The sequence below is a fragment of the Eutrema salsugineum genome, unplaced genomic scaffold (assembly GCF_000478725.1).
Source record: "Eutrema salsugineum unplaced genomic scaffold, Eutsalg1_0 scaffold_19, whole genome shotgun sequence".
NCBI lineage: Eukaryota > Viridiplantae > Streptophyta > Magnoliopsida > Brassicales > Brassicaceae > Eutrema > Eutrema salsugineum.
In genome coordinates this window covers 221376-241043 of record NW_006256838.1, presented here as the reverse complement: position 1 = coordinate 241043, position 19668 = coordinate 221376, and the positions used below count along the sequence as shown (strand labels likewise).

The 19668-nt window shown below is 38.7% G+C and overlaps 7 protein-coding genes across 11 annotated transcripts; 3 read left to right on the top strand and 4 right to left on the bottom strand.

Annotated features, from left to right (window-relative positions):
- The first annotated feature begins 433 nt into the window (after nt 1-433).
- LOC18019921 (pectinesterase inhibitor 6) lies at nt 434-1269 on the top strand. The gene has a single exon (XM_006402275.2). The coding sequence runs from the start codon at nt 486-488 to the stop codon at nt 1056-1058; it is 573 nt and encodes a 190-aa protein (XP_006402338.1). The 5' UTR covers nt 434-485; the 3' UTR covers nt 1059-1269.
- Nucleotides 1270-4657: 3388 nt separating this feature from the next.
- Nucleotides 4658-7831, top strand: LOC18019998 (UDP-glucuronic acid decarboxylase 2). The gene is made up of 6 exons (XM_006402274.2): nt 4658-5600; nt 6201-6280; nt 6404-6487; nt 6578-6652; nt 7168-7260; nt 7350-7831. The coding sequence occupies exons 1-6, from the start codon at nt 4835-4837 to the stop codon at nt 7587-7589; spliced, it is 1338 nt and encodes a 445-aa protein (XP_006402337.1). The 5' UTR covers nt 4658-4834; the 3' UTR covers nt 7590-7831.
- Nucleotides 7832-8314: 483 nt separating this feature from the next.
- Nucleotides 8315-9757, bottom strand: LOC18019997 (small nuclear ribonucleoprotein Sm D2). 3 transcript variants are annotated; one of them, XM_024157116.1, is made up of 5 exons: nt 9589-9757; nt 9448-9508; nt 9327-9354; nt 8753-8935; nt 8315-8646 (listed from the first exon to the last, which is right to left on the bottom strand). In XM_024157116.1, the coding sequence occupies exons 1-5, from the start codon at nt 9740-9742 to the stop codon at nt 8530-8532; spliced, it is 543 nt and encodes a 180-aa protein (XP_024012884.1). In that variant the 5' UTR covers nt 9743-9757; the 3' UTR covers nt 8315-8529. The 3 variants fall into 3 exon arrangements, with proteins under 3 accessions (XP_024012884.1, XP_024012885.1, XP_024012883.1); XM_024157117.1 differs by having other exon boundaries at nt 8753-8932; XM_024157115.1 differs by having other exon boundaries at nt 8753-8932; nt 9327-9508.
- Nucleotides 9758-9879: 122 nt separating this feature from the next.
- On the bottom strand, nt 9880-12932 carry LOC18019999 (caffeoylshikimate esterase). Of its 2 annotated transcripts, XM_006402271.2 has the most exons (7): nt 12753-12932; nt 12562-12655; nt 12404-12436; nt 11074-11220; nt 10865-10995; nt 10580-10717; nt 9880-10492 (listed from the first exon to the last, which is right to left on the bottom strand). In XM_006402271.2, the coding sequence occupies exons 1-7, from the start codon at nt 12780-12782 to the stop codon at nt 10022-10024; spliced, it is 1044 nt and encodes a 347-aa protein (XP_006402334.1). In that variant the 5' UTR covers nt 12783-12932; the 3' UTR covers nt 9880-10021. The 2 variants fall into 2 exon arrangements, with proteins under 2 accessions (XP_006402334.1, XP_024013016.1); XM_024157248.1 differs by lacking the exon at nt 12753-12932 and having other exon boundaries at nt 10865-10990; nt 12562-12649.
- A 647-nt stretch (nt 12933-13579) lies between these two features.
- LOC18019827 (60S ribosomal protein L7a-2) lies at nt 13580-15381 on the bottom strand. Its single transcript, XM_006402270.2, has 6 exons — nt 15261-15381; nt 14866-14907; nt 14564-14765; nt 14176-14474; nt 13986-14078; nt 13580-13851 (listed from the first exon to the last, which is right to left on the bottom strand). Exons 1-6 carry the CDS (start codon nt 15261-15263, stop codon nt 13720-13722), a joined length of 771 nt encoding a protein of 256 aa, XP_006402333.1. The 5' UTR covers nt 15264-15381; the 3' UTR covers nt 13580-13719.
- Nucleotides 15382-15752: 371 nt separating this feature from the next.
- LOC18019826 (outer envelope pore protein 16-4, chloroplastic) lies at nt 15753-17400 on the bottom strand. Of its 2 annotated transcripts, none has more exons than XM_006402269.2 (7): nt 17273-17400; nt 17130-17181; nt 17009-17040; nt 16885-16918; nt 16463-16530; nt 16227-16374; nt 15753-16072 (listed from the first exon to the last, which is right to left on the bottom strand). In XM_006402269.2, exons 1-6 carry the CDS (start codon nt 17342-17344, stop codon nt 16228-16230), a joined length of 405 nt encoding a protein of 134 aa, XP_006402332.1. In that variant the 5' UTR covers nt 17345-17400; the 3' UTR covers nt 15753-16072; nt 16227. The 2 variants fall into 2 exon arrangements, with proteins under 2 accessions (XP_006402332.1, XP_024012944.1); XM_024157176.1 differs by having other exon boundaries at nt 15763-16072; nt 16477-16530.
- A 240-nt stretch (nt 17401-17640) lies between these two features.
- Nucleotides 17641-19585, top strand: LOC18019759 (pentatricopeptide repeat-containing protein At3g62890). Its single transcript, XM_006402267.2, has 2 exons — nt 17641-19050; nt 19140-19585. Exons 1-2 carry the CDS (start codon nt 17779-17781, stop codon nt 19566-19568), a joined length of 1701 nt encoding a protein of 566 aa, XP_006402330.1. The 5' UTR covers nt 17641-17778; the 3' UTR covers nt 19569-19585.
- The last annotated feature ends 83 nt before the right edge of the window (nt 19586-19668 follow it).

The window sequence follows — 19668 nt, the reverse complement described above, 5'->3', positions numbered from 1 at the left end:
TTAATATGTTATGTTTACAAGTGACAAGCCCCATAAATTATCGTGAAAAATTAACCTTCAATTTCTTTTTGCTCTACCCACTTTTCTTAACTACTAGTTCATTGTGTAAACAGATGCGGATCCGCATGGTAGATTAATGATTACCATTACCTAAACAAAAAATAGAGTGGTTGTTGAAAATGGTAGAAAATTACTGTTGTATTTAATTTAGTAATCAGATTACGCTAAGAGCTAACTAAACCCACGAAATGGCTTTCTCCAAAACATCCAACATAGCCTTAAAACGCTGTGACCATAACTCCGACACCTACGAATGGACAGCCATACTTATTTTAACTCTTCTTGATTATTAACCTAACCAAAACCCTAATTAAATTTATACGTGTCTATACTCTATAAATACAATCTCTTTCTAACTCTCTTACTCGTCGACAATCCTTTTTATTATAAAGATTGCATTTTTATTACAACCCATAAAAAACCTCATGAGTTCTTCTATCACATTCTCACTTGTCTTCTTTCTCCTTTCACTCAATCTAACTTTTTCATTACCGTCTAAACGCAACAGCTATGTTCAAAACGCGTGTAGCGTTACACGCTACCAAGATCTCTGCGTTCAAACGCTAAGGCAGTTTTCATCGGTCGCCAAGAACAGCCCCAGCAAATGGGCACGTGCAGGCGTTTCCGTGGCCATATCCGACAACAAAGATGTTCTTAGATACCTTCTCAAAACGCGGCGTTCAGCGTTCGGGAAACGCGACCGCGTCGCTTTGTCAGATTGTCGTGAATTGCTTCAAGACTCTCTTGATAATCTCCACAAGTCCTTAGCCGTGCTCCGGAAACTCCGAGCCAGTGAGTTTCAGCAGCAGATGAGTGATCTTGGCACGTGGCTTAGCACTGCCCTCACGGATAAGGACACGTGTCTTGATGGGTTTGAAAAGACGTCGACGAAGTCATCATCAACGGTCAGGATGGTCCAGGATAGAGTCACTACGTCTCTGTATTTGTCCAGCAATTCCCTCGCACTCCTTAACAAGCTAGCGGCTGATGGCTCATGAGTAATTAATCTCATACAGCTTTAATTTCCATGTTTATGTAAAATCCATTATTAATAACGTTATTTACGGTTGAATACTATGCTTATTGAGACACGTAAATGTACGGTTTCTTTTGCAAAAACTAGCACTTTTTTTTAAAGTCCACTTTTTTCTAAAGCACTTTTTCTACTTATTTTATGTCACTTCCAAGTTTTAAACTAATAATAACACCTTTTTTATTTACCTGAAAGCTAATATGTACTAATATGTATGTGAAGTCATTCATCTACCGTGAACTTATATCAATATGTCTTAATCTCCACCAATTCTATTTCTAGGTAAATCAGTTGTTCTTCCGTAAATAAAAATGTTAGTTTCTCAAGCGATAGTTTGTAAATTAAGTTGTTAAAAAAGGAGATAGATGAAGTAGTTCAAAAAAGAGAAAAAGTGAGATTTTGCAAATATGAGTATGTATGTATGACTCATTTTAATATTATTGTTCTCTACATTGGGCCCAATCAACCAATATCTTATTTGCTGAATGTCATATATTGGGCCAATATAACGAGCCCAGTCCTGACAATAAAAAACGAGTCCCGTATTGTCGTCTTTATTATTCGGCCGTCCAAAGTCGAAGCCACCTAACGAGTAACTAACCAGACATAAAATCAAACGTGAGGAGAAGTCGCGGTCAACCCTTATGAACACTCAAAGATTATATCTACCGCTGTAAATGGTTTTTTTTTTTTAACGAGTTTTCCTAAATTTAATAAAATCAACATCTAATCTATAAAATTCAAAAGGATTTGATTAGGAAAACGGAACCAGGACAAAATGTTTTATGAAAAATAGTTTGAACTGATTAAAATACCGCGAGAGAACATAACATTTTAGATTCTGTCACAATGTTATTATTTTCTAACCACTGATTCAGTCTAGCTTAGGATTCGACTGGAAAACCAAAAGCCGAGCCAAACACTAACACCTTGAAGACCTTATCATATAATGCAATAAGCAACTCTTTGAGTCTGATCAATGACACACAAAACATCTTGAAAAAAAATGTCACTCAATATAGATACTGCGCAGTGTTCAATTCTCAAGAACTCAGGTTTTGCCTTTCAAAATGTCCTGGCTTGAACTTTTAAATATTTTTCCACCAGCAAAATTAATTCATACTCTTATATGTCCGTCTAAAGTGGACCAGTTGACAGAATCTTGTTGTTAGCTAGTCTTATTCCATTGGTCATTAAATTGCAACTGTTATTTATAAGAAAACAAATAAATTGAATTTAGAAAGAAAAAAGAGAGCATATGTTAGCCACCGGGAATCCAAAAAGTTGGGGAAGAGAGAGTGAAGGAGATGTGTGGTGAGATAATAAACCGCCAAGTTAGAATCACGAGTCAGCGACGTAAACGCCAATGCTCCTTCCTTTTTAGTTTGGATTGACCTCCCGATCCAAAGTTTTATGTAAGTTTTTAGTGTGAGATATATTCCTAATCCTTAGTTATTATGACTCAGGTTTTCGGAAATATGTTAGTTTTGCTTCGTACGTATGTGCTACAGTTTCATATATATGGCATATATAAATAGTTATATATGTTATTTTTTTCAATGATGGCCAAGTGAATGATTCTGATATAGATTAATTTAAAGCCTCAACTAACACACATTGTACTACAGTCATTTAATTATGTACCAGATATTATTATCTATTGTCATTTACTACTGCGAACAAAAGACATACTAATCGTTAATTTGTTCATGTATATCATTAAGACAACACACTAACGAGAGGAATATATATACGAAGCTGTAAAGATGCAACGGATGATTGTATCAAACTATCAATGTCTAATTCATACATAGTTAATATACGCATTAGATCAAAACCATGCGTGTTGCAAGTTGCAACTCGAAATAACGTTTTTGTTTGTTTGTGATCTGTTAAACCAATTTGTGATACTAATATTTTTTTAATGGTCCCTCCCACGGTCCCACCCACGTCGGGGCTGCTCGGCCGCTCGGGTCTACGAGTCAGTAAAAAAAAGGCACCCAAAACGACTAACGATATTGTTTTTATTAGATACACAATATATTTTTTCATTACCAATCCCAAATGATCTGTCTCTCGACTATACACTTCTTTGGCTCCCAACTGTCCCTCGCAATAAAACTATATTGCTAGCACTCCTCTAATTTTGGCAAGCATGTATCTACAAACCTGGAAAAGCTGGTTTCATCTCGGTCTCATTCTCTCTCTAGCTCACATCATTATATTTTCTTCATAAGATTCTAAAAGTTGTCAAGAACAAGTCAATTGCTCTTAAAAAGTTGGGCGCAAAGCATGGTGAAGTTTTGTTGCTCCTTTGGATTAGAGATTAATTAAAACTCTGTTCTGATTTTCTTTGGTGTGGCTGCATCATTTTTTCCAAATTCTCTCTCCTTTAGCTTGCTGGTTCGTTTTTTTTTGTTTTGTTTTAGTTGAATGGTTCTTAAGCATTCTCCTCTGAATCTCTTCCTTACTATTAATGGAAGTTCCTTAACAAAAAAAAAAAACCCCAAATGGTCCGTCTATCAATGTTCTATGGACCAATTCAATATTGCATATACTTTGTTCACATATAGATAATCAAATAGCCAAGGAAATCTCTTAAAGTAGACAGTTTTAATTGATCTGTAATCATATAAATGTTTTATTTCAGCAAATGTTTCAGATATATAGTTAAGATATGCTTTCAAAAGTGATCGATTCGTAGTTTAGAACTTTATTCAATCGTTCGTTTCAACCTAACTGTTTTTACATTAACATTTGTTTACCATACCATTTTCTTTCTTTTTTTGAATGAATACCATACCATTTTTTTCCTTTCTAAACGATTTAAACAATCTTATTTGCAGTTATTTGGCACCGTGAAAATTGTTACAAATTGAATTAATTGAGATCTACAATATGGATTTACATAACTTGAATCTGTGGTTGCTTATGAGTTTTATTTGAGTTAACAATAAGACCAATTAAAACCATAACAAGTCACATTTAAAACTCAGACGCCTTTTGTACAGTATATCACGTTTCCCAAACCATTATGGTCAAAAACGTTATGAATGTGATTAAGTAAAAACTGTACAGTTTGTTAGGACATGCTTCTGTTGGAAATAAAATTATGTTTTCTTACTAATTTATGTTTTTTTCGGCAACTTACTAGTTATAAATATTATGTTATGTTGAGTGCAAATAATTAAACGGAAAAAAAGGAAAAGAAAAAAACAACGTCGAAATCACTCAAAGCTCCCACCAATTTGGCTTTGAGTGCTAAGTTAGGGTTTGGCATTGACTTTGTTTACGTGACATTAGCATTACCTAACGAACCTATCACATCATTGAAAATATTATATTTACAATACGAGTATTAGAAAGAGTATATCTATAAACCATACTAGATATATTATACGTGTTTTCTTTTCTCTTGTTGTTGCAAATAATGGACCAAAGAAAATTAAATAAATTGCCATTCCAAGCGCTTACTAATCAAAAGGGGTATTGTGGTAATAAAAGTGAATAATTAGCCTTGAACTGTAACGCCTTGGCTACTTAAATACACAAAAACCCGATTCGCTTTTCACTCACGTTCAAGGTCGACTCAGTTCCCGGCGAGTTCGACTCGGAGAATTTTTTCTTAGAAAATAATAAAAAGAGCCCTGAAAATTTTCTTATCGATTGATTTTTTTCTACTCGATTCCAGATCTAGGAATCATTTTGGCTGTTTAATCGAGGCAACGAGAAGGAAGCGAGATGGCGAGCGAGCTGATCAACCGGCGACACGAGGCGGACCAACCGGCCGCAGATGCTTACTACCCGAAACCAATCAAACCGTGGTTCATGGTGACTCGTCCGATGCGTTACATGCTCCGAGAACAGAGGCTTCTCTTTGTTCTCGTGGGCATTGCAATCGCGACATTGGTTTTCACAATTTTCCCTCGCTCCACCCAATCCATCGCCTACTCGGATCCGTTTTCCGGTTACGGAATCAGGACCGACGAGTCGTACCTTCCGGCGGTCCAGGCCCAGAGGAAACCAAGCGTGGAGTACCTGAACCGGATCGGGGCAACAGGCGGGAAAATCCCACTGGGGTTGAAACGGAAAGGGCTGCGAGTGGTGGTGACCGGTGGTGCCGGATTCGTCGGGTCGCATCTGGTGGATCGTCTGATGGAAAGAGGAGACACAGTGATCGTCGTCGATAATTTCTTCACGGGTCGCAAAGAGAACGTGATGCATCATTTCGGTAACCCTAATTTCGAAATGATCCGCCACGACGTCGTCGAGCCGATCCTCCTTGAGGTGGATCAGATCTATCATCTGGCGTGCCCTGCCTCCCCTGTCCACTACAAATTCAATCCCGTCAAGACCATCAAGACGAATGTGGTTGGAACGTTGAACATGCTTGGTTTGGCCAAGCGAGTCGGTGCCAGATTCCTCCTCACCAGCACCAGTGAGGTCTACGGTGATCCTCTTCAGCATCCTCAGGTCGAGACTTACTGGGGCAACGTTAATCCCATCGGTAATCCCCTCAATTTCCTTCTTTAATCCATTTTTTTATTAAGGCCTTTTGTTTTTCCTCATTGGCTGTGTTCTCCAATCGGAATCTGAAAAACGATACGCTTATTGTTCCTAAAACCCATTCCACCGTAACGACACGACGACGTTTCGAGCTGCTCTGTTTTTGTTTGTTCTTTCTTTCTCCGTCTCGGAAAATGCGCACGTTAGGAGAGGGAGGGAGAGAGAGAGAGTGTTGAAAAACAGGTGTTTTATGGTGCGCCGCATGTGCTTTCCTTTCAGATCTGGTCCCGCATCTCTGTACGGTCAAACCATTGAACCGTGAAAGACGGGTCTTTCTGATCGTGCGGCTCTGATACGTGTCTCTTCCTTAGACGCAGCTTCCCTCATTAACTGCTAGCCTGACATTCAACAAACCTACTTTCAAATTCCAGAGCTTTAAATGATTTGTTTTTACTGTCATTTTACTGACTCTGTAATTTTCAGATGGTTTTCTTGGCCCTCGTATTCTTTGAAATGTTCTTTGACTTTTTTGAAACGTAGTCAATCATGTTTCTATTGCCTTGATTGCTGACTGATTTGTGGTTTGTAATGGTCGGCACAGGTGTTCGTAGTTGCTACGATGAAGGGAAGCGTACGGCAGAGACTCTGACCATGGACTATCACCGTGGTGCCAATGTTGAGGTTGGTTTTTTTGAAAATTTTTCATTTTTCCTCCCTTGCAAGCCAAGTAATTGATGAGAAAGAAGAGAAAGAGATCGGTTTTCAATGACTGAGTTTGTGTCTGCCTTGATGGATTGGTAACAGGTCAGGATTGCTAGGATCTTCAACACCTACGGTCCAAGAATGTGTATAGATGATGGGCGTGTTGTCAGCAACTTCGTTGCGCAGGTTTGTGGCACAAACAATATAGGTTTGGTTAAAGAAACGTTTAGTTGGTAATTAGAGTAATGATGTTTTGAATTGGTAATAATCGAACAGGCACTAAGGAAAGAACCATTAACTGTTTATGGTGATGGGAAGCAGACAAGGAGTTTCCAGTTTGTTTCTGATCTGGTAAGGCCTTTGCTTTTTCCTCCTCAAATGACGATTCGATATAGTACTACAAGTGTTGCTGGCACAATATTAAAAATTATATTAGACTTTTAAGTTCTTTTTCTATTTAGTAGAAACTAATCTCTAGGGTGAGCGTAGAAAGTTAGGGTGAGTGTATTCCATTATATCATAATTTTGGCTTAGAAACAGTTCCTTACGGAGTGAGAGAGAAAAAAAAAAAAGAAAAAAGAAAAAAAGACAGCAGAAGTTAATTTGTGTCAAGTGAGGTCACATGTTATTGTGTAAGAGACTAGTGAATGTGTTGTAGGATCTAACAACAAAGGCTTTAAAACATGAGACCCAAATATCTGATAAACGGTCCCCACTTTAGCAATCTTATGAAGATGGGTATCAGTATCATGTGACAAAGGACCAAATGGGGTCTGAATTTTATTGCCCCTTTGTCTTGGTTATTATTTTAGCTGTTTTTATTTTGTAGTAACCATTCTGATTTTGTGTTTGTGTGATGAATAAAGGTCGAAGGTTTGATGAGATTGATGGAAGGAGAACATGTCGGGCCATTTAACCTCGGTAACCCTGGTGAATTCACCATGCTTGAGCTTGCTAAGGTCTATTTCTAAATATATAAACCCTTTTTGATTTTTTACATAAAACCCCGGATTCTGATGTCTTTGGTTTTGTTGGATTTTTGTTTCAGGTGGTTCAAGAGACGATTGATCCAAACGCAAACATAGAGTTCAGACCAAACACAGAAGATGACCCTCACAAGAGAAAGCCTGACATCACAAAGGCCAAGGAGCTTCTTGGTTGGGAACCAAAGGTCTCTCTTCGTCAGGGACTCCCTCTCATGGTCAAAGACTTCCGTCAACGTGTCTTTGGTGACCAGAAGGAAGGCTCCTCCATGGCTGCAACCACCACCAAAACAACCTCAGCTTGAGCAAACGCAGATGCAAGTAGCGGCCATTGCGGTTGGTTAATGGTTTATCACCAAAAAAAATACAAGGCATTGCTTGCAGCTACAATGTGGAGAGAAGAGAGAGCTTCGTTTCCTAAAATTTATTGTTTTTGATTTCTATTTTGGTATTATATTCGTGTAAACGTAGAGTAAGAATTTGGTGCCTTTACAATATTCATGGACCTCACTACAGTTTTTGAAAAAAAAACTTCGTCAAATCATCATAATACTGTGCTAGCTATAAGGGGAAACTAATATCATTATTTATGTAGTAACCACTCCTCATAAGCGACCCACATCGAGTTATCAACCATACTCCCAAATGCAAAACTTGATGTATGCCGCTTTTCAAACAGAAAAGGGGGTAATGCTTTAAGCCTTTAACATTTTGTTTATACGTTGTTTTCATACGCCTTGGCCATTTCCAATCACAAATGTCTCCACTTTGGATAACATAAAATAAGCTATGATCTTCATAGCTTCACTATTCTTTGGTTGAGTAGTTGCAACAAGTGAATACGTCTGAAAGAAAAACCAAAATGTAAAGACCCGAAAAGTTTGTCAACTTAGACTCGGCAGAGAGGAAAATTCGTTGTCCTAAAGGGAAACCAAAATTGAAATATAATGTACTAGGCCAACCAAAGTGAGGTTGATCGTGTTCTACTTGGCAAGGAAACAAGCCTGAAGACCTTTCCCTGCACCTCCAGTAATGTAACTTTTGTCTAGTTTTAGCAAAAACAGAACTTTTCGTCTTTTGCAATTACAAAGTTAAGTGGCATCACTCAATGCTGCGTTTTAGTCATAAGAGAGAACACAAGACAACACTAGATTTAAGACTCATAATCAAAGAAGTTTCTCCGCTGATGCAACAATTAGGATAAGAAGCGCGAATTATCATAATATGAAGACATCTCAAGCTCTCTCACTTGGGATTCCTGAGGACGATAATGACAGAGTCTCCACGGAGAAACATCTTGCTGATGAACCGATCTCTGTTGACGGGAAGAGCTTTCTTCTTTCCTTTTCCAGTTTTAGGAACCTAAAAAAAAACCATGCGCACACCAACGTAAGAGATGACAAATTCTATATACATAAAGAGTGTACAAGCAACCACATAAAGAGAATGGATTAGAAAATTAGTTTACCTCAGTCCACATTTCTCTGACATTTTCGAGAACCATGTTGCAGTGCCTGTCAAATGCCCTGACTCGGCCAAGGAGTTTCCTGTTGTTGCGGCAATTGATCAACACCTGAGTGTTATTCTTAACGCTCATCATCAGAACAGAGAGCGGTCCCGTGTTGAATTCCTCTTCTTCCGTCTTTCCCTGCTAATCAAGTATAAAACAAACATGAGAGGACTATGATCCAAATTTCTGAAAAAAAAAACTAAAAGAGTATCAATCAAGAACAAGATCAAACAGAGATCAAAACCAGCTTCATTTACATAGCTTAAACTCTATGTTGGCCCATCTGTGATGAAACTAGACCAAGCAGACAATTCTCAGAACATAGCGAACAAATTCAGAGTTGGGAATGCGTATGATACGAATATGGATGTTCAGGCTACAAAACAGTAACAGCTAATTTGGTAGCTCAAGCCCTAAAACTCAAGCCTAGCGAGTTATGATGGGTGAGATCAGCGGATTAGGGTTCCATGCTTATGACAGATAATTGGCTAGATCGAGAAATCAGTAACGAGGGAGAGAGAGATTAACTTACGTTGTTAGTATCCTCTTCCATTGGCCTACTGAAAGACGAAACCATAATCAAGTGTGAGAAAAAGATCATGAATAAAGAAAATATAAATTGACAGACGAAGCGAAGAACACTAGAGGAATACCTCATGGTGACTTGAAGCAAAACTCCGCTCGACGAAAAACAGTGTGGAACCTGCAAAAGATCTAAAGTGGGAAAACGAGGAACTAAGAAACTATTAACAGATTTGACATAGAAACGCAGACTGAAGAAATTAGGGTTTTACCAGCTAAAAAATCCCGCTTTCGGTTTTCCAAATACTGAGTCTCGGAGCAGGAAGAAGAATGAGGAGGAATCGTCGCACCATGGCGGTCAGAAGATGGGCTGAAATAAGAAGGGCCACCTAGTTCTTGGGCCTTCAGAGTAATAAAATAGCCCATTAACTATTCGCACGCGCACTTGACGCACGTGATTTCCCTGGACTTTTCCCCTAAAAGGTAAAAGAGCAGCGCGTGGAATTATTTATGTTGTTTTCATCTACTATGAGCAATTTACTAATCAAAAGTATTTTTAGGCTAATGATTTTTTTTTTTATTATCCCAAAGGACATAGAACAAGAGTCCATAGGTTCTACCTAATGGCTGATGAGTGATGCCATATTGCCATATAGTTGTAAAAAACACAAGATTTGTTAAACAGATTCTTCTCTGTTTAATTTATTACATAGAAGATCGATGGACCAAACGCCGTCCACCACCGTTTAACCCACAAAGGAGACTAGCATGCTGCCGTTTAGGTTTCCCTCCACCGTTACTAACGACGACCTCTTGAACATTGGCTGTAGAATTCCGTACAGGAGTGACGGTGAGAGAAGCGGAGTCGCCGGTCCGGATGTCAAGCCAAGTGATGATGTCAGCAAAAACAAGGTCAACGTTTGCGTCAGGCTCACCGGAAGTCAGGCCATGCCACATGCCTGGATAAAGCTTAATGGTTTTGTCCTGTGTGCTTGCTCTCTCGAAAAGAGCTTTGCTAATCTCTGGATCGGTCACAATATCTGCTTCACCGTGGAGGACAAAGAAAGGCAATGTAATCTCGTGGAGAGTTTCTTCGAGGTTCATGCTCGTTCTAAGCATTTCAAGTGCAGTTTTGAGTCTTGGCTTGTCTTGATATATCAGCTTGTTGTTCCTTATCTACATTTTAGGGGAAAAACAATATTTTTAGGACACTTTTGGTATTTGTTTCTTTGTAAATTTTGATCCGTTTGAGTTCGATATTACCTCCTCGCGCTTGACCGGATCTTTGAAAGCTGCATCGATAACATCTTTTGTGGGAACAATCTTCCATTTTGGTATAATCTCTTCCACTCTTGTTAGTAGGTTTATGACCACTGGATGTGGTTTAACCTTCTCTGATATCTGTTCTTACACAAAACACACAACTAATATCAAATGCCAAGCGTTAATATTAATTAGTGTGTGTATATATTAATGATGATTGGTGTCATCGTAAATTATTAATGATTTGTGGGGGTTGGAATATAAGATGGAAAGAAGAAACGTGACCTTACACATAGGAGCGACGAGAATGGCACCGTTCCAGAAAGAAGGATCTTTCTTGTGGAGCAACAAGGCAACTGCACCTCCCATTGATTCTCCATACAAGAATCTACCTTTCTCACGGTATTCTTCCTGCGCTGCCAAAAACAAAACCCCAAAATCAGATGCTACTGTTTATTTCTTTCTTATGGAGATTGAATGATACTAAAAGTTACCAGAAATGGAGGTGTAGTAGTCGTAGCAGTCGTTAACAATGTTACCGAACTTCTTGATGTAGCAACGAGCTCCCTTGGACCGACCATGCCCTTCGTAGTCCATCCCAAACACTGCATACCCTGCTGATGCCAGCCTTATCCCGCATTCTATTTCAAACACATTTTAAAATATTAGACCTTTGGCTTTTTCATATACTTAGTTTTGAAATGGGGAATAGAGACTTGAATTCATGTCTAACTACTTTTTTTTTTCTTCCATGTGTGTTCTTCGTTCGTGTATGATTGATTCATAAAATATGGTGATTACTGGATTAATGTGTGTCTATATCTCAAACAGTAGATAGCCAGAAATTGACCTGATTTTTGGTAGAGAGAAGCAATTATTATATTTCGAAAACCAGAACTAAATTTGGCAGATTCGTTAAACAGAAAATGATTAACTATTCCAAAACGCATAATTAGTTGTCAGAGATCACAAGCAATTAAGGCCGGTCACGAGTTTCTCGTTGTGCAAACTGCAAAGGAAGTGACTAATTTAAGTATTTATATCCGTGGGGACTCTAATAGTGTTATTCTCTCGAAATTTATTGTCACCAACTTATTACTTTTATAGTTAGGTAGAAGATCACGTTGATAATCATTCGAGACACACCATACCTCTATAATCTGATTAATACTATGGTTTAGATCAGCATTTTTCGGATTATTTAACATGGGGTAAATTATACTCGGTCACACCGGCGTTTAGATATATTTAGAGCAAGGCAAGATAGAGAAAAACGAATAGTTCAGAGATAAGGATAGTGTTAACGTTTCCCCAAAAATTAAGGGGGAAAAAAACAAACGAAGATGGTCAAAGAACCACGTGGTGAATGTAGATCGGATGATAAAAACAAATAGTAAATCAACAAGCTATATATGAAAAAGCAGACAAAAGTGCAATACATTCAGATATATGGCATATCTCTGCAACTAACAACAGCTTTTGTTATAAATTTCTTTAATCTCCTCTTTATTTTCTGCTATAAAAAATTGTCTTTTATCTTTATATATTGTAAGTCATGACCTTGATACGAAAAAAAAAACAATTATTTTTTTGTTATCTTTATCGAATCTAATTGCAATAATATGCTAAACGTTAATGTATTTCTCCGGCCGAGACCATACCAATGAACTGAGCAATATGTCAATACAATGCTTCACTCGAATATAGACTAGGATTTTTTTTGGTTGGGTTTTTAAATGGAATAGTATTTTAAACAGTATGTGTTACGTATATTGAGAAAGAGGAGGCGGAGCATTAAAAATAGAGAAACGATGATTAAATTACCTCTCATGAAGCCACTACACTCCATTCCATATCCTGCACATTAACCAATACGTTGACGATTTACTTAATCAAAACCCTATAAATTAGGAAATTCTATCTAAACAAAATAATATTCAATAAGCAGGTTTATACAAAAAAAAAAAAAAAATGGTTGATACCATGGCAGAGGAAGATCAGAGCTTTGGGAGAAGAAGAATACGGAACCCATCTGCAAGCAAACAACTCAACGTCTCTCGAGTTTCTTATGTATTCCTGTGTCGTAAAATCATGAATCCATCAAAAACAAAAACAAAAAGCGAGATTCTCGAAACAAGTAACGAAGGATGATGATCTTTAAAGAGAGAGATACCTCCTCGTATTCGAACTTTAACTTCATCATGCTCTTGTCGATGCTTGAATATTCTTTGATTTATTGCCGGTAAGGATTGAGAGAGAGAAAACGAGTTATCTGCGTTTCAGAGAGAGAGAGAGAGAGAGACGGAAGAATTTGAAGGCGGTTTATCTAATTTGCAGAGTAGGACTATTTTTCTTTTCCTTCTTATCTTATGTTAATAAAAGGCCTTAATAAAAGTGGAGCATTTTTATATTTGAGTGGAAAATAAATATAGAAAAAACTTTCTGAACAATATATGACGTCATGCTGCGCGTGTGAATCAGAAGGCCCATACCCATTGGTATCAAATCAACCATTAGATCCTAAAATTTTCAAAGTCAATTTACAGAAAGCCTTTCATCCTCAAATATCCATTTTCAATCTATTTTATAAAAAGTCTTATTATTACTAAATGCAACAATGTTACTCTAAAATATAGTGAAATGGATTTCAAATTCGACATATACACAGTCCCAACGTCAGGTAGTAAGTAATAAAACTAGACACTGGTTTTCAAAAAGAGATTGAGGTTCTTTTCAACAAGTGTTAGTCTTTTCAAGACACGCCATCTCTTTTTGTTCCATGTGATTCAAAAATTCCAAACTTGGCTTGCGTTACTTTTGAAAACAAGCTCTAACGTAGAATAACCTGACGTTCATGAATATACTATAGTCGCAACTGAAATTACCCACTTTATTTCTCAGGATTATACACATATTTATAATTAACTCCACAGATTATATACCTTCAACTCAAACCACCCAAACATGGTTTTAATTTGCGAGGGATTAGCAGTAAATAAATTTCGAAAGCAAAATGGATAACAAACTTGCATAGAAATCCTCGAGTGTGCAAACATCGTTAAAAGCATATAAAAATTAAAATATTCCAAGAAATTGCTAGACAAAACCATGATAACGAGAAGCAAAAATAAAGAGACAGCTTAGGTCATTCTCTGGGCAGCCTCCTTAGCAAGAACCCTTTCCTTAGCTTTGGTCTTGGCTTGAGACTTGGATCCCATTATGCCTCCTCCCCATTTCTTCCTGTACTCGTCGTACTTATCGTTGAAGTTCGCCTATTCACCCCCAAAAAAAGAAAAAGAAAAAACATCCATAGAAACACGTCAAACGATTTAGTCAAGAGTCTCTATGAGAATATGTTTTTGTTGCACTTCCTACTACTCTTCAACTTGGGTCAGATTATTTTTACCTTGATGGCTTCAAGGATTTTGCTGAACTCGAGCTTGTCTTCGTTCTTGACAGTGGTCAAGCACAAGCAAGCAGCAGTCTTCTGGTTAACGACCTGGAAAGTAGATGCGAGAAATCACGGTAAGAGCAGACAAAAAGGACACACACTAATCGAGTTTAAAATCCATGGAGCGGAAAACAAGTCCTATTACCGTTCCAAGACGAGATTTTCCCTTTACAATGCAGTAAGGGACTTCCATTTTCCTACAGAGTGCAGGTAACCAGACCACCAACTCGATCGGGTCAACATCGTGTGCAATGACCACAAGTTGTGCCTTGTTCTGCTCAATGAGGTAGGTCACGTGGTTGAGTCCATACTTGACAACAATGGGCTTCTTGGATTCAGAAGTCTTTCCCTCAGCCTCGGCTTGGGCCTTCTTCAAAAGGCGATCTTTCTTTGCGGCTTTGTCCTCTGGCCTATACTTCAAAAGGATCTTGAAGAGGCTTGTTGCTGCAGTTAGGAATACACAATTGAGTAATGCCACTAATCGTTAAAAGAAAAGAGAAACATATACCCAAAAGAACCTTGAAGAAACTTACCAAGATTCTTGTCAAGAGTCTTGGTGAACTGGTTGAGAGCTGGTGGCACCTTCAACCTCTGCTTAAGGATACGCTTCTGTCTCTGGAGGCGGATTGCTTTTGGCCATTTAATGTAGCGAGTCAAATCCTTCTTAGGAGGCAAAGCTCCGCCGATACCGAATTGCTTGGGCCTTCTCTCAAACAATGGATTCGTAACTTTCTCCTAAAACACCACAAGTCTTATAAGAATCTGGCGAAAATTGATACTAAGGGAGGATTGCACAATGCAAGTTGCTTAATGAAACAAGTAAAGTAAAGCATACCGGCTTCTTCTTGGTAGCCACTTTCACTCCCTTTTTGGGTGCCTACGAATCAAAATGTGACAGAAACGGATCAAACAAACGGCGATAAGCAACGCTAGAAACTCAACACGATCAGCACAACATCGCTAGAAGGAAGCAACTAGGTCGATGGATTCACTAGACAATCAGTACAAAATCAAACAAGGCCAGAATCATCATGTACTAATTTATGATAGTTTCGAGAAGCGGCTCATTCCAGATTCAGAGAGAAAGAATTAAAGACGATTGAAGATTGGTTAAGAACAAAAAATCGAGAAGTACACAAACAACAAATAGATCCAAAACAAACGAAAGTGGATTAGATATCCAAGTAAAAGTGGGAATGAGAGCCTGCAAAATGCGTAAATCCGACATACCATCGTTGTCTGTCGATCTCTGGGGGCAGACGGCGGAGAGAGGAAAAACGGCAAAGACTGAAATTAGGGTTTTATGTTATCACTATATATAAAGACTGCTACGACTGATATTACATTTTTGACACGTATGCCCACACGTATATATATATATTTTTTTTTTTGGCATTTCAACCTCAAATGTAAGTTATTTTCTTGACCAACCATAAGTAAATGCTATTTTACATATTCATTATTTTTAATTTTTTTTTTCACTTTTTTTACAACCATAAGTAGATTATTGCTGTCGAAAAAAAAAAATTCGATTATTGCAAAAACACCAGCATCATCAAAATTGTAAATTGGAAGTATGAGTGACCCAGTGACCAAAAGAAAAAGAGGAAAATAAGTGACAAAAAACTTTATATTTAAACTTAATTGATGGACTATCTACTTAAAATTGGCATTCTAGTTTAAAAATGTTGAGAGACGATAACAACAAAGCTATTAAAATTCACTTCATTTGATTTAGTATTATCAGCTTTGATGTTTGATTACAAAGTAAAAACATTATACATTTTCCCACTACTAATGGGCTAATGGCCTATCAGTCACTATTGATGTGAATGAGGTTTTCGTTTGGACATGACTTGTGTTTCACTTTCATTTTAAAAATATATCAAATACAAAGTCAAGACCAAATTGTGGTGTATAGAAAACCGACTACACACTGGTTCAGCCAACTAAATTTGTGTATGAACCAGAGAGTCCGGTGTGATCTCCCACGTTCAATTCCAAGACACAGTGTCTTCTTGATGAATGGTCCTGTCTGAGACCTGCAAGCAACAAAACCAACAGCTGTGAACAGACATATAAGATTGTTGTCCGGCGAAAGTGGATGCATCCCAAGGAATGCGAGGAGCAAACACTAGAGTTAAGGAAAGTAATTTTAGGAGCAAAATTGGTATAGAAAGTGTGTCATAAATTCACCTTAGAGTTGTTTCAGATCAGTCCTGGTGCAATTAGCCAAAACACTAAAAGCAGAGACGAGCCCAGCCGTGCCAACAACGTGGGTCCAGTTTCTTGTCCCAATAGCAACAGCTGCTCCTGCCACAGCTCCTCCGACCAAAGCATTCACCTGAAAGGTCCATCCAACTGAATCAGATGATAAGATTGACAAGTCTTCTGTTCAAAGCATATACAAAAAAGATATCTTTGGACCTAACCCAATCATTCTTGCCTCGATATCGTTGAAGACCACAGTGGGTCATAGTAAAAATACCACTTACAATACCTGAAAGGAATACAAAAAAGCAATCGGGTTAATATGATCATTGATGCCCATACCAAATCTATATATTAGAAGCAATCACTAAACCAAGAATCTAGAACTAGGTAATATCTCCACCACCAAGTAATCCAAATACTTAGAACCAAAGTATCTGCATTATTTCACTTGGCAACCAACAATCTAGCCATCTTCAAAAACAAGAAAGCATTCTAGTGACAAAAAGAGTATCTCTAACCCCATCATTCATAACGAAATTTACAATCTTTCACCGAAATTCCATAGTCGCTGACGATTAATGTTCTATGTAAAACAATAGAAACACACACAAAAAAAAGGGGAGAGAGAGAGGCAGATTACCGCATTGAAACCCGATTCTGCCAACGGATTTTGCCTACAAAATATTGATATGAGACGATCGCACAGTTCTCTTATTCTCAGCAATCGGAAAATGAGAGAGACAGAGAGAGAGAGATTCGTTTACCACATAAGAAGCCTGAGATAGGCCGCTTAAACCTGGCGAAGCAAATCAGCAACAAAGGACAGATAAAGTAATCGAAAATAAAAAAAACTTGAAAAATAGAGAGCTATTATCTCAATAATACCTATTCTACGAGCGTCACGAGGTCCGGCGCAAAACCCATATAATCCACCGGCCTGAGCATGTTCAAAAATCTGAATGTCTCAGACATGTAGCCAACTAAGCAAACGTGATAGCAAATTATCGAAATTGGATACAAGTTCTCACCGTGGAAACGCGGAGAACTGACTCGACGGCGAGGGAAGAGCAAGGCACGGCGGAGAGCAACTCTTCCTCCATCTCTCTCAATTCTCCTTTCTGAAAAAGTTAACCAAACCCTTTTGTTTCTTTCAAATTGACAAGGAAACACATATTATTGAATCCGACCGGAGACGAATTTGATAGACCGGTTCAGTCCGGTTTTACAAAAGCAAAGGAAAAAAAAAAAGCTGAGAGTAATTTTTAAAAGACTTTCCCTCCACGTTTTTTTCTTCTCTTTGTTGCTTTAATTTTGTCTTGATCGAGCATCAACAATAGATGTCCACACAAGCATCACCACAACACTTGCTTTTAGGCTATGAAGAGGTGTGGTGTTTTGAGTGAACAATACAGGTAAAGTTTTGTTTTTTGAGACACCACTGCACTTCTTTTGTTAATTTTTTTTGGTTGTGAATGACTCTAAAACTAAGAATTCCCTAAAAGCTTCGATTCAATAGGACGATCTCTTCTGAGAAATGGTGAATAATGCAATATCATGTTATACAAATCCGATTTTTCATATTGGTCATCTAAAGCTTGAGTCTTTCCTATGGAACATGATCATTCGTGCCAAGAACCCACGACATTCTCCAATCTCTGTCTACCTCCGTATGCGCCGCCATTGCGTCAGTCCCGATTTTCATACTTTCCCGTTTCTTCTCCCTTCTTTTCACCATCCCACTCATCTTCCTCTTGGACAACGAACCCATGCTCAGATTCTTCTTTTCGGGCTTCACTCTGACCCCTTTGTCCGCACTTCTCTGCTCAATATGTATTCTTCCTGTGGCGACTTGGCCTCTGCTCACCGCGTCTTCGATGAGTCTGTCGCTAAGGATTTACCGGCCTGGAACTCGGTGGTTAACGCCTATGCCAAAGCCGGTTTGATCCATGTTGCCCGTAAACTGTTCGACGAAATGCCTGAAAGAAACGTGATTTCCTGGAGCTCCTTGATGAGTGGGTACGTTACGTGCGGGAGGAACAGAGAAGCGCTCGACTTGTTCCGAGAGATGCAATCACCTAAACCAAACCAAGCTTTCGTCAGACCCAACGAGTTCACAATGTCCACTCTCCTCTCTGCCTGTGGCCGATTGGGCGCGCTCGAGCAAGGGAAATGGGTTCATGCTTACATCGACAAATACAAACTCGAGATTGACATTGTCTTAGGCACAGCTCTCATTGATATGTACGCCAAATGTGGGAGCCTCGAGAGAGCAAGACGGGTTTTCAATGCCTTGGGATCCAAGAAAGACGTCAAAGCTTACAGTGCTATGATATGTTGCTTAGCAATGTACGGCCTCACAGAAGAGTGCTTCCAACTCTTCTCTGAGATGACTAGTAGGAACAAGATAAACCCAAATTCGGTGACATTCGTGGGCGTTCTCGGTGCTTGTGTACATCGTGGTCTGATAGAACAAGGAAAATCATACTTTGCAATGATGAATGAGAAATTCGGTATCACTCCGTCAATCCAGCATTATGGATGCATGGTTGATCTCTACGGAAGAGCTGGTTTAATCGAAGAAGCAGAGAGCCTTATAGCGTCTATGCCTATGGAGCCTGATGTACTCATCTGGGGGTCTCTCTTAAGCGGATCGAGAATGCTTGGGGATATCAAGACTTGTGAAGCTGCCCTCAAGCGACTCATCGAGCTAGATCCCATGAACAGCGGAGCCTATGTGCTTCTGTCAAACGTATATGCCAAAACTGGGAGGTGGATGGAAGTTAAGCGTATCAGACACGATATGGAGGCAATACAAAACGACTCCCTCTTTTAAACAAACTCTTTTGCCAAAACTGTTGAATAGTTTCTGGAACTAACTACAGATTCTTTCTGCAGGTAAAAGGTATTAAGAAAGTTCCGGGATGCAGCTCTGTTGAAGTAGATGGCGTGATTCACGAGTTTGTTGCAGGAGACGAGTCTCAAGACGACAGCGAAAAGATTTACGCTATGCTCGATGAGATAATGCAGAGGCTGAGAGAAGCTGGCTATGTTTCCGATACCAAAGAGGTTTTACTTGATCTTGACGAGGAAGGTAGAATGGTGGTTTTGTCCTACCACAGTGAGAAACTGGCGATTGCCTTTTGTCTGATGAGGACGAGGCCTGGAACTCCGGTGAGGATCATCAAGAACCTAAGAATCTGTGGAGATTGTCATCTTGTAATGAAGATGATCTCGAACCTATATGGTAGAGAGATCGTTGTAAGAGATTGTAATAGATTTCATCACTTTAGAGACGGATCTTGCTCTTGCAGAGATTATTGGTGATATATGTAGTTGCGGACACCAATCCAAATAATTTTTTTGTTTGTTTTATTCTCATTTCTTAGACTATCACGCGCCGGATTTTGGAGGTTTCGATAGCAAG

What these genes read in the sequence shown, in the direction of transcription:
- LOC18019997 (XM_024157115.1), bottom strand. Translation starts at nt 9,742, where the DNA reads ATGGGCTATTTTATTACTCTGAAGGCCCAAGAACTAGGTGGCCCTTCT. An exon ending in AAAGCGGGATTTTTTAGCTG is followed by an intron (nt 9,509 to 9,588) that starts GTAAAACCCTAA and finishes TTCCCACTTTAG; the next exon opens with ATCTTTTGCAGGTTCCACAC. An exon ending in TCAGAGAAATGTGGACTGAG is followed by an intron (nt 8,647 to 8,752) that starts GTAAACTAATTT and finishes GTTTTTTTTTAG; the next exon opens with GTTCCTAAAACTGGAAAAGG.
- LOC18019759 (XM_006402267.2), top strand. Translation starts at nt 17,779, where the DNA reads ATGGTGAATAATGCAATATCATGTTATACAAATCCGATTTTTCATATT. An exon ending in GTATCAGACACGATATGGAG is followed by an intron (nt 19,051 to 19,139) that starts GCAATACAAAAC and finishes TTCTTTCTGCAG; the next exon opens with GTAAAAGGTATTAAGAAAGT.
- LOC18019998 (XM_006402274.2), top strand. Translation starts at nt 4,835, where the DNA reads ATGGCGAGCGAGCTGATCAACCGGCGACACGAGGCGGACCAACCGGCC. An exon ending in TCCAGTTTGTTTCTGATCTG is followed by an intron (nt 6,653 to 7,167) that starts GTAAGGCCTTTG and finishes TGATGAATAAAG; the next exon opens with GTCGAAGGTTTGATGAGATT. An exon ending in CCATGCTTGAGCTTGCTAAG is followed by an intron (nt 7,261 to 7,349) that starts GTCTATTTCTAA and finishes TTTTTGTTTCAG; the next exon opens with GTGGTTCAAGAGACGATTGA.
- LOC18019921 (XM_006402275.2), top strand. Translation starts at nt 486, where the DNA reads ATGAGTTCTTCTATCACATTCTCACTTGTCTTCTTTCTCCTTTCACTC.
- LOC18019826 (XM_006402269.2), bottom strand. Translation starts at nt 17,344, where the DNA reads ATGGAGGAAGAGTTGCTCTCCGCCGTGCCTTGCTCTTCCCTCGCCGTC. An exon ending in CAGTTCTCCGCGTTTCCACG is followed by an intron (nt 17,182 to 17,272) that starts GTGAGAACTTGT and finishes GAACATGCTCAG; the next exon opens with GCCGGTGGATTATATGGGTT. An exon ending in TATCTCAGGCTTCTTATGTG is followed by an intron (nt 16,919 to 17,008) that starts GTAAACGAATCT and finishes AATATTTTGTAG; the next exon opens with GCAAAATCCGTTGGCAGAAT.
- LOC18019999 (XM_006402271.2), bottom strand. Translation starts at nt 12,782, where the DNA reads ATGATGAAGTTAAAGTTCGAATACGAGGAG. An exon ending in GTGTAGTGGCTTCATGAGAG is followed by an intron (nt 11,221 to 12,403) that starts GTAATTTAATCA and finishes TGTTTGAAATAG; the next exon opens with AATGCGGGATAAGGCTGGCA. An exon ending in ATCCGGTCAAGCGCGAGGAG is followed by an intron (nt 10,493 to 10,579) that starts GTAATATCGAAC and finishes CCTAAAATGTAG; the next exon opens with ATAAGGAACAACAAGCTGAT.
- LOC18019827 (XM_006402270.2), bottom strand. An exon ending in TGGCTACCAAGAAGAAGCCG is followed by an intron (nt 14,766 to 14,865) that starts GTATGCTTTACT and finishes GTGGTGTTTTAG; the next exon opens with GAGAAAGTTACGAATCCATT. An exon ending in GACTCTTGACAAGAATCTTG is followed by an intron (nt 14,475 to 14,563) that starts GTAAGTTTCTTC and finishes TCCTAACTGCAG; the next exon opens with CAACAAGCCTCTTCAAGATC.